This window comes from Medicago sativa, chromosome 2, assembly GCF_051527215.1.
Source record: "Medicago sativa cultivar Bolivia chromosome 2, Bolivia_mono, whole genome shotgun sequence".
NCBI classification, from domain to species: domain Eukaryota; kingdom Viridiplantae; phylum Streptophyta; class Magnoliopsida; order Fabales; family Fabaceae; genus Medicago; species Medicago sativa.
In genome coordinates, this window is record NC_140750.1 from 32,701,678 (window position 1) to 32,713,996 (window position 12,319).

Consider the following 12,319-nt stretch of genomic DNA (forward strand, 5'->3'; position numbering starts at 1 on the left):
ATAATTGTTGTAGGCACATATGTTGTTGTTGTAGTCGTTGTTATAGTTGTATGTTGATATACACAAGTCGAGTCCATATGCATACTCATGTTCTGTTGGGGGCTTTTGCCCTGGAATGTTCATCATTCAAACTGTTGGGGGCTTATGCCCTGGAATGTTTATCATTCACCTGTTGGGGGCTTATGCCCTGGGATGCTTTAACTATCCAAATTGTTGGGGGCTTATGCCCTGGAATGCTTAGCATTCAACGCGCGTAGATTGGTACCACCTGCATGATGCATTAGCTCTTGTCGTTGTTGTTGCATTGTCGAGTTGCTGTTGTCGTTGTCACATTGCCGAGTTGTGGGTGTCGTTAATGATAACGAAATTGTTGTTGTTGTTGTTCAGTGTTGTTGATGATAATTATGTTGTTGCTATATGTATACGTTTATATACATTATTGATGATGCCTGCTGTAATATGTTGTTGTTTCATTAATTTGATGGATTATATATTATTATTATTATTGAATGAGTTTCTCACCCCTTCTGCTCGAAAATGTTGCCCTTCGTATGGGTAACTTGCAGGTAATGATGGCTTGTAGGTTGGTTGGCTCAAGTGTCTAGGGCTCTGATACATATTAGGATGGGGATCGTCGCGAATGTTTTCTTCATTTCTTTTATGTATCATGTTTTGAAAAGATCTTGTCGTTGGAGTTTATCTTTGTTGATAATAATGTTTATTACCTTGAGGCCTTTGTGCCAAGAATTACATTGATGTTGAATTATATTTTCTAAAACAATTATTCCGCTGCAGTTTTTAAGATATTTTAAATGTTGGTTTAAATAAATAGTTATTCTCTTTTTATGAAATTTTGAAAAGCAGTGTGACACTCCGTTGTGTGATTTACTCTGATTATTATAATTAGTATTACATTGTTGGGAGAACGGGGTGTTACAACAAATGTCAACGCACCGATAATATTACTAAGAGAAATGAAATGCCCTTGAACAACATCCTTGAAGTAGAAATTTTTGATGTATGGGGTGTTGACTTCATGGGACCATTTCCCTCTTCTTTTGGAAATCAATACATATTGGTGGCGGTGGTCTATGTGTCCAAATGGGTTGAAGCAATTGCCTACCCCACTAATGATGCACATGTAGTCATGAAATTTTTCAAAAAAATTATCTTCCCAAGGTTTGGAGTGCCAAGGGTTGTAATAAGCGATGGAGGGTCTCACTTTATATCTAAACATTTTGAAAAACTTTTACAAAAGTATGGAGTGAAACACAAAATTGCAACGCCTTACCACCCACAAACAAGTGGACAAGTTGAGGTCTCAAATAGACAAATTAAAGCTATTCTTGAAAAAACTGTTTCAAATTCTAGAAAAGATTGGTCTAGTAAGCTTGATGTGCTCTTTGGGCCTATCGGTCGGCTTACAAAACTCCTATTGGAATGACTCCGTTTAAACTAATTTATGGAAAATCTTGTCACCTTCCGGTTGAACTTGAGCACAAAGCTTATTGGGCAATAAGAAACCTCAACTTGGACCCAAATTTAGTTGGTCAAAAAAGAAAACTTCAATTAAGTGAGTTAGAGGAAATTAGGATAGATGCCTATGAGAATGCCCGTATTTACAAAGAAAGAACTAAAAATTGGCATGACAAGCATATCCTCGAAAGGGAATTCAAGAGCGGTGATCTTGTGCTGCTCTTTAACTTTAGGTTGAAGCTTTTTCCAGGTAAGTTAAGGTCAAGGTGGTCTGGTCCATTCAAAGTTTGCAAGATCTACCCTTACGGGACAATTGAAATTTTTTCAGAAAAGACTGGACCATTCAAGGTTAATGGCCAAAGATTAAAAATTTACAATGCAGGTGAAGCTGTTGAAGAAGAGACTGTCTTAACCCTCAAGGAGCCCCCTTGAGGATCTATTTCCTCCCTTTTTGTCAAGCTAATGACGGTAAAAGAGCGCTTCGTGGGAGGCAACCCACGGATTTAATGGCTTTATTTGTTTCCTGTTATTTCCCTTTGTTTTATAGGTAATTGTCCAAATGTGATGAAAAAAGGCAAGAAAAGTTGAGGATGCCCAGCCAAAAAGGTGGCACGGCCCATGCCACTATAGTGGCACGGCCGTTCCGACCTGAAGGACCTCAGAGTTCAATTTTTTTCGTTTCTTCGGCAAATTGTGAGCTATCCTCTTCCTTTATTTTTCTTCCTCTTATTCTTCTTCTTCTTCTTCTTCTTCTTCTTCTTCTTCTTCTTCTTCTTCTTCTTCTTCTTCTTCTTCTTCTTCTTCTTCTTCTTCTTCTTCTTCTTCTTCTTCTTCTTCTTCTTCTCTTTTCTTTTATTTTCCTTGTTTTGAATCATTGAGGACAATGCTTCTCCTAAGTGTGGGGGGAGCCTAATAAAGTGTCTAGAGTCACAGTGTTCCAAACGCCCTTGAACTTTATTCGTTTGTTTTGTTTTTATTGCGAAAGGCATGATTAAGTAGCTTGTTTTTATTGAAAATGATGGCATAAATTTTTTGTTGTCTTCTCTTAAAAGGTTGTTTCTTGTACATGAAAGTGATCTCTTGTGTTTTTAGTGTTCTTGCTATACCCACATCATCTTTTATTGTGAAAAATTCTCCAATGAGAAAAGCACTTAGTTTCAATCTTTGAGTAAGTGTATGAGTAGGTATTTTAAGGAACACGTTCTAGCTTTAATGGTAACTTGGACCCTTAAAAGTCTTCTGAGTAAAAGTAGTATAAGTTTGTGTGGAGAATATTGTGTTATATTGTTATAAAGTGTTAAACCAAAATGGGGCGGGAGAATATCACCAACACATGGAGGAAAAGATACCCCCTCGCTGACTTCCTAAGCGTGGTGATGCCTCTCTAATTGCACTTAATTTCTATAAATCCCTCTAAAAAGAGGAAATAATTCATCAACACATGGAGGAAAGGATACCCCCTCGCTGACTTCCTACGTGAAGATGATTAAAATTGCAGCACTACTTAGGGTGATCATGGAATCTAGGAGGAAAGGATACCCCCTCCCTGACTTCCTATGAGAATTTATAGCCCCTAAGCAATCTGCAAGCCCCTAAAGATCTCTAATTGTCAAATTTAAATTAACTAATTCCCATCTCTCTTATATGAAATGAAGAAAGGACTTTTGTCGGTTACTTTAGTGTTAAGGTTAGAACCTGTTCCTCATAAAATTTGACTTATACAGGAACAAGAAAAGGGTTGGACTACACACACACACACACACACTCACTTGAGACTTGATGTTGGGTTGAATAGGTTCACAAGGAATACTTGAAGTTGTGATTAGTGTACATCGAAATAAAGCCTTAAGGGAGACATGTGTTTTCAATTGAATTGCCATATGTTAATCTTTTTGTTGCTGCTATGTCTATGCCTTTTGCTTGAGGACTAGCAAAGATTCAAGTGTGGGGGAGTTTGATGAGTCAATAATTAGTTAGTTTTCCTATAATATTTAGTTTCGTTTTAATTAGATTTCCTCCCAAACAATTTGCGATAGAGCAGGAAATCTCCTAACCAGATGGGAAAATGCACAAGTCCTTAAGAATCAAAGCTTCCGTCAAGATGAGGGACGCGATGAGACAAAGTGGGAGAAACTGATCACAGGTAGATACAGTGCAATGCTAATGCATCGTTCTCTCGGGCTTTGAATAAGGTAGGAATTGGTTTGTGCATCCGAGACGATGAGGGGCGTTACATCTTAGCCAAGACATAATGGATTTCCCAATTGGTAACGCGGGCATGGGTGAGGCGTCAGGTATTCTCTCTACCCTTCAATGGGTCCGTGATCTTCAATTGGTCAAAGTGGACTCCAAAATCGTAGTTTACAACATCTACGGTAATAAGCATGGTGTTTCTAATTTAGTGCAATTATCAATGACTACAAACGTCTGCTTGCTTCTGATTTAGTGAACTTTGATGTGAAGTTCATGAGGATATAAGCCAATGAAGTTGCTCGTAGTTTAGCTAAGGTAGCTTCATGTCATGCTAGTTTTCTCATTTTATTAGAATTCCATCTTGTATCTCTACAATTATTATGAATAAATTGCACTAAGTTTTCTTATGTAAAAAATGAAAATAATTATACCCAACATCAAATTAATAAGTTTAACAGAAAATTGATGTCAATCAATTAGAATTATTACCTAACTGGTTAGAAGTACAAAATCAATGACATAATTGAACCAAGATGGATGGACAGAACAACGAAATGAATTCTAAATTCAATTCGAATTTGGAAACAAAATAGTAAGAATTCATATAACGATAGAACACTGAAATTGGTATGAATAAACAACTGATATCATAAGATAAAAAAAGATCAAGTACAACTAAAAGAACGTAGGGTGTACAATACTAATCCCCTAGTGATTATAGGAAAAAGTAAAAGTAAAAAAGAAGAGCAACATCAAACAAACCTAAGAATAGAATCCTACGTCAAACTTTCTACGTCATGTTGTATCTGGGAAACAACATCAGAAAGCTCCTCTAATCTCACCTCGACTGCATTGAACCTAGCTGTGACAGTCTGCTCGTGTCTGACAAAATCAGCCCTGTGCTCTCTGATGGCATCCAAAATCTGAGCTCCTAGAGTGGATTCTATGGTCGCAGATGCTACTGTTGCATGCTGCTCAGGCTCACACTCAGGCGGAGGAGCATGGTGCTCCTGATCACGTTGTTCTTCAGCTAGATGAATCTCCTCAGCTGCTGCCTCTACAGGCTGGTCAAGGTCATGTGGTACTAGCTGTATCGGTCCCACGACATCAACACATAACCCATCGCCGTGTTTGGTAATCTGGATGTGGTTCATAGTTTCCTCTCCAAAGCGATTGATGGTTTCATCATCACACCTGGAAACACCGACATTATTATCATCGTTGCCAGAAACAATAACATCCTCCTCATCTACTACATGACAGCATTCCATTTTTTTGTCGTCTGGCTCATCATATAATAGAGATATTGTCGTCTTGTCAACAATGAAACCTTCCCCTAAAACAACCATAACCTCCACTTTGTTACCAGGTTCTAGAATTGACGTTATGGTCCGCCAATCCTCATGGCCAAAAGAGGTTAGAGTATCTCTTTTGTAAACCTGAATGATTCTCTTCGTGTAATTTATGATCAATACACCTTGACACCCTTCTGATGCTATGTTCTCCGGGGAAGAGTAATAGACAATGAACAATATCATACTCTTCAGGTTTCGCTCCTTTATTGTTGGGATATCAAATATTATGGAACAACCTTTGCAACTAAAGCTTGACCATTCAGAATTATTCTCACAGGGAAGCAAAAATGAATCCGATGTCTCATCTGCAGTCTGTAAAATGGAATTAGTAATTTAGAGGATCCAAAAAGACAAAAGTTCATTATCTAAAATGTAATTTATTAGTAATTTAGTAGGAATTAGTAATATATATCTGAAATAGGTTTATTTTTTCCTTAAAATGTATTTTGCGTGTAATTTAATCTTTTTTAGCTCAGTGCTTGTAATTTTAATTCTTCACTTGAATTATCTGTGACTTAATCCTTAAAAAAATAAAATGTGAGACTTAATCATGGAGTTATTCCCAGTTTACACCCATTTCAAAAACTATAATTAATGTAGAGTAAGTTTTAAAACTTTAAGAATTAAATGTGTCAGATTAAAATTAAGGAGGAAATAATATCTTAGAAAATATAATTTCAACTAAGGATGTTTGCAGTGAGATTTGGATCAGTTTAGAGACAAACAACTAGTTGATTCAGATATAAAATCACATAAGGTTAGGTTCGATTTGGATGAATCATTTAAAAAATCTGACCGAATCTAATTAAAGGTAGTTTAATTTGGATAAGTTTATGGATTTTCAAATTACATTTGTATTCTTTTTTTAATTAATATTAGAATAACATGGAATAGTAAATATCATAAAAATAACATTATAGAATGATAATAATCGATTATGTTTGAAAAATATGAAACAGTAAAAAAATAATTAAAACCTGTAAAATACATTCTTCGGCAATGTTAGAGACTTGGCATTTTGTTCCCATTTGAATAAGGAGATATTTCAAGTAATTCTTTGACATTGAAGTGCAAACTTGACCAAGGCAATCATCAGTTAAAGCAGGCGCATACAGATCAGAAATATGTGATGTAGTTGAACTTGCACTTGCTTCCAAGTTCTGACACTTTGTGGCTTTTAATACATCCAAAAATCTTGCTATATCTTGAGTTAGTTGTAGATCTGAACTACACTCCACACAAAGAATTCGAAGTTTTTGAATGTCCTTGGAAGAAGCAAGTGATGACATGGGTACATATGTATGAACTAGGGATATCACATTATTTGAAGGCGACATCCAAGAGCGAATGAGAGAAGGGAATACATCACGTGAAAATCCTTCAAAGCCGCTTAAAGAAACATATCCAATGTTTTTCATTCTTACTATTGAAAATGGAACTTTTTTTATAGCAGTCTTATCTGCAATCAAGGTAATAAGAGATTCCATCTGTACCAAATCCTCCTCCAATTTGTCAATCATGGAACATCCAGAAAGAATCAAAGTTTGTAGAGATTTTAATGTATAGATGCTTCTCGGAAGTTTCCGAAGACCTGTGCAGTTTGTTAAATTTATCAGAAGAAGTTTATGGAGAGATCCAATGCTATGGGAGACCGCAGACAAACTTGGACAGTCCTTGAGTACTAGCTTTTCAAGATTCGGCATATATGAAAAGTCTGGAGTTTCAGTCAAATCCTGAGAATGACTAAGATTAAGAATTTTTAAGTTCTTTAGCATCTGCAGTAAAATAAAACCACAAGAGAATAGTAAGAAAATTTTTGGAGAAAAACTAGATTTGAATTTGGAAGAATGACTATTTTTCACTGAATGCTTCGCAGTGTGTAACACACGCTTTATTTGCAGACATAGAGACCAATTAATGTTACACAAGTGCAGCTAACAATATTTTTAGAGGAGAAGGGGAGGGGAAGGGAGCGCTCTCTGGGGGTGGAAAATATAGGAGAAAATTGAGAAATCTTTCACATTTTTTGTAAAAGTATTTTGTTAGCGAATGATAAATTAATGCTTATGATTAATATATTTTAATTTTAAGAATTTTATAACAAGATAGATTAAACTTGAAAAATTCATATAAACCCTCCTAAACCCCAAAACCCTCCAATACAATTTTTGAGTTTCTCCAAACAAGGAGGATTTTATATTATTAAAAAATAACCCTCTCAAGCCCTCCCCTCCCCTCCCAATGTCCTCTATTTCATCCACTTGCTTATATTTCTTTTTTCAAAATCCTCACATCCCTTTCACTCTAAACTTGCAAACAAAGTCTAAAGGGTTTGAGATTCAAATTACTATGATGTTTTCTATGATATTTGTTTAATTATGAATGAATATATCTTTTCGTTTGAATCAATTCTTAAAGAGTGCGACTCTTTGTTAAAAGTTTTTTTTATGATCAAGTTGTGCATGTTGCTCTGTATTATGATCTAAGTTTGTGCCAAAATCAAAGCTCTAAATAATTTCTTTTCTCTTCTTATGGGCAAATAGTAGTTAGGACTATTGTTCTGTAAACTATCATTGAATGGTATGCTTGACACTGGATGTGCAATTTATATCTAGGAATTCCAATGTATCTTGAAAGGGAATCCTGGATACCCTATTGCGTCTAGTTTTGAAAACATAGCGGGAGCGAATCAAACCTGAAGGTTAGTATTCAAACATGCTTTAGAGTAATTGCACAATCATCTTATTCATATCTTTTCTATTTGTTGCATCCTCTTCCTCGTATATACGGTTACCTTCATTCTTGTGTACTCTATTGTAGTTGTTTGGTTTAGTTTATTTAAAACACTAGAATATTATTATTGTTTTACAAAAAGTTTCTCTAAATAATTTACTATTAATTAGAGTGAAATTTTGAAACATCGTTGCCCTCTTCCTTGAAGTGCACTATACAAAAACTAAATACCAAGATGAAATGGTAAATTTAAATTTATTGCTTGTTCTTCTTTCATGAGGAAATATTAAATAAAATTTGTACCTTGTTCTTCTTCCACGTTTGTGTGAGATTACTATATTTCAATTCGATGGCAACTTGACTTTCTTGCTGAAATTCTGCAGGAATGTAAGTTAATGGAAATCCATGCCAGTACAACCATCTAAGATTTCTCGAAAGGTGTTTAAAATCTCCTTTATGTTTCACCCCAGCAAGTTGAAGCAATCTGAGTTTATACATCTTCTGAAATGCATTGGAATTTAGACAAACTAAATTTTCTTTTGGAAATTTCAAAGCCAGACCCTTGACAGATTCTGCTCCCTGAAATTAAAAAAAATCAGAGAAACATAAAAAAAGAGCTAAATTCTAACATTTGAAATTGAAACACATTCTTAGAAATTGTGGTTAATTAACAAAAACCGAATCATGAATAATACTAATTTTCATATTTCATGAATCTTGATCATCGATTCAATAATGTTTGGTTCTCAACCTCTTCTACTGTATTTTTCAGTAACCTCTATAAACAATAAAAGGAGTTCTCTAATTAGTAATTACCTTAAGATTAGAATCATTATATAACATATCAATTACTTCGTCACTACGCCACAACCTACTGCGGTTCTCAGGATCCAACGGTGATTCCTCATAAATTATTTGCCTTCCCATGTCTCTCAACAAATCATGCACTCTAAGCTTGTTCCCATTGTCAACAGTTACAAGGCTTCGCTCTAAAAGGATTTTCATTCCAGAATCAGCAAAAAACCCACACCCATTTAATATTTGAATTACATCATTTTGGTCCATCCCAATAAAGAAACAAGCAATATCGAGAAATATTTGTTGCTCTGTAACATCTTTTAAACCATCAAAGCTTACTCTTAGCTTCTTCTGTACTTCATCATGGGGAATACATTTGAGTTTCTCCAAAACTTTCTGCCACTCTGTTATTTCACAGTCAGACAAATAGGAGCCAAGGACTTCAAGTGCTAGTGGCAATCTTCCAGAATAAGCAATCACATCTGTTGAATGTGTAGCAAATTCTATTGGAGGACTTGGTAGCTTGAAAGCATGCCAACTGAAAAGCTCAAGAGATTCACTTTCGTCCATTTCTTTTATAGCATACACTTGATTACATGATCTTAGGAGCCTCATGTCTCTTGTCGTGATGATTATTCTACTTCCGGAACCAAACCATTCGTGACTTCCACACAGAGCATTTAGTTGGTGCAATTCAGTCACATCATCAAGCACAAAAAGCACCCTTTTCTGAGCAAGTCTTTGCTTCAATATAATTTTCCCTGATTCGATGTCATGTATCTTGGATGTTGTTGTTTTGTAAACATCACAAAGTACCTGTTGCTGCAGTGAAACTAGATTAGTATGTGTCTCCCAGAATTCCCTTACACCCAAAAGGAAGCTCATTCCCTCAAATTTGCTCCCAATTTGATTATAAATGGCTTTGGCAATGGTTGTTTTACCCGTACCCCCCATTCCCCATATCCCAAGAAGTAAAACATCTGAATTTTTTATGTTTAATAGCTTAATCGCAGTGTCCACACGAGATTCTAAACCCACTGGATGTTCAGCAACAAATAACTTTGTCCTATCAAGCAAATGTGTGACACGTTCAACAATGTTCTTGATATCAACACTTTCATTCCTATAAAATAAGAAACAATAATAAGGTAATCAATTGTATGTATATAATCATTATTCAACATATGCTTTTATCAAAAGAGGAAAGAGAATTATATGCAAGTATCACAGACAATAGTCAAAGAGAGAACAAAAGTAACCTGGAACCTAAGAGTACAAACCCAGCTATGCCACCAATATCGAAGAGATCTCTTCTCCAATTACTCTTTTTGGATTCATCCACTGAGATTTTCGATATCAATTTTTTAAAAGCTTTTCCAAACCGACCTTTCTGATGACGTACTTCTGAGGGATCTACCTCATAGAACACTGGCACAACAATGAGACCATTGGTTCTTCCAATTTCCATTATCTTCTCCAACTCTAGCATACACCATCTTGAATTGGCATAATTTGTAGACAAAACAATGATAGAAATTCTAGACTGCCCAATTGCTCGCAACAGTGAGATTGAGATCTGATCTCCTCGTTGAATATCGTCATCGTCTTTGAAAGCATGAATCCCTTCATTTTGAAGAGAGGAAAAGAGATGTGACATGAACTTTGCACGACTATCTTCCCCTCTGAAACTTAAGAATACATCGTACGCCTTTGGCTGAAACATCAAAGAAAAGAAAAAAATAAAATCATCAACTATGAGATTACCCACAATTTATTATATTATTAATTTTTTTTTCAATTTACAATCATACTGATAAACTTCCGATGTTCTTTTGATGATTAAGAAACTAAATGTTAGCGAACTGATTTCATTAATGTTTACTTTGATTCGTTTTCCTTTTTGGAACCAAAAAACCATACATTGGTGATACCTCAAATAAAGCTAGCCTCAAAATCAGACACAAACACACACACACACACACAACACTCACCTGATCGGTCTTATTACTTGATTTCCTCCTAATGACATCTCTTGCCATGGATTGTAGCAAAACATGCATTTGAAGATTGTTATTCTCATCGATGGTTACAAAGCTCTTGTCTTCAAGGAGACTTATTTGAAGAACTGTGCATTGTGTTGACCTATTTAATGTTTCGAGTACATGATTTTGGTTCATCCCGATAAAGAAAAGTGCTATATCAAGGAATACCCATCTCTCTACATCACTCAAATCATCAAAACTATCTTCAAGAACTCTTTGTACTTCTTGTAGTGGAAACATTTTGAGCAAATGCAACTCAGACTCCCAGAAATCTACTCTTTTCGAATACAAATTGCTTCCAAGAACTTTAAGAGCAAGAGGCAATCCCCCAGAATACGCAACTACTTGTCTGGAAAGTTCAACAAAATCTTCACCAGAAGTTGCTTGTCTGAATGCATCCAAATTAAAAAGCTCAAGCGATTCACTTTCGTCCAGTTCTTTCACTCTGTAGATGTAGTCAACTCCATGCTTCTCGAGTAGATTTCTATCTCTTGTTGTGATGATTATTTTGCTTCCTGGACCAAACCATTCCCGATTTCCACACAAAGCCTTTAGCTGATCCAATTTATCAACATTGTCAAGTATAAGAAGTACCCTTTTATGTCGAAGTTTTTCTTTTAAAATCACACCTCTTGTTTCTATTGTAGGTATATTATGTTCAAATTGTTCGTCAATATGAAAAATAAGTTCCTGTTCTAAATAAACTTGAAGTTTATCTTTCCATAATCCCTCAACATTTTCGAGGAACGACATGTGCTCAAAATAGGGACCAATTTGATTATATATGGCATGGACAATGCTTGATTTACCAATCCCTGGCATCCCCCATATCCCTAGTATGAGAGGAAATTTTGACTGTTTCAATAGTTGAATCACATCTTGCGCCCCAGAATTTATGCTCTCTGTATAGAAAGCACTGAATGAGTCTCTCTTTTTTAGCACACGACTAACATGTTCACCTATGTCCCTAATATAATCCTGAACACATTCATGTTCGTACCTGTATAAGATATGAAGAACTTATACATGTGCACAGGTCAAAGGAAATGTGAAAATTACAATCTCATGTCTCGAACATCTGCTTTTAAAAGAAACTATATTTGCTAAACTCACAATCAAATCAATTTTTTATTTTATTTTAAATTTGGTATCCGACTCAATGACCGATTAAGCAGGGACTCCCTCCTTCCAGTAGTGAGTAGTGAAGGCTCAATTGAAGTCAGAACAAAACTCTGTATGGACTGACACGAGAATTGTTGGCACGGATTCAAACCTCAAACCCAACCCTTGGTAGAGGCCGGGGGTGCAACAACCTAGGGCCCAGGCCTGCATGGTCCCAATTTTTTTTACAGAGAATGTGTATAACAAGCCTTGTTTTATATGGGGGTATATAGTAAGTTGCACCAAAAGGGCCCAAACATTGACAATTGAGTTCACTACTACAAAATATGGAAAAAATAGCGCCCAATTTATAGCGCTTTCAACACTAAAGCGCTATATATGATAACAAGGAAGCCTTAGGCAGCGCTTTTACAAAAAAACGCTAAATATGGTACTTATTGTTTATAGCGTTTTTTCCTAAAAGCGTTAACGTAAGTTCATTAAAAAATATTTAATATAGAAAAAACTTGAGAGAATGTACATAGACAGCGTTTGATATAAAAAGCGCTATGTATCTCTCAACCTTAAATAGCGTGCTCGAAAGCGCTATCTCAGGTAATG

The 12,319-nt window shown here is 35.6% G+C and overlaps 1 protein-coding gene across 1 annotated transcript; it reads right to left on the reverse strand.

Moving 5' to 3' along the window:
- Positions 1-4,207: 4,207 nt before the first annotated feature.
- LOC146946330 (disease resistance protein RPP2A-like) lies at positions 4,208-12,031 on the reverse strand. Its single transcript, XM_085744443.1, has 6 exons — positions 10,547-12,031; positions 9,815-10,269; positions 8,574-9,678; positions 8,061-8,336; positions 6,002-6,799; positions 4,208-5,336 (listed from the first exon to the last, which is right to left on the reverse strand). Exons 1-6 carry the CDS (start codon positions 11,417-11,419, stop codon positions 4,446-4,448), a joined length of 4,398 nt encoding a protein of 1,465 aa, XP_085600569.1. The 5' UTR covers positions 11,420-12,031; the 3' UTR covers positions 4,208-4,445.
- Between the last annotated feature and the right edge of the window lie 288 nt (positions 12,032-12,319).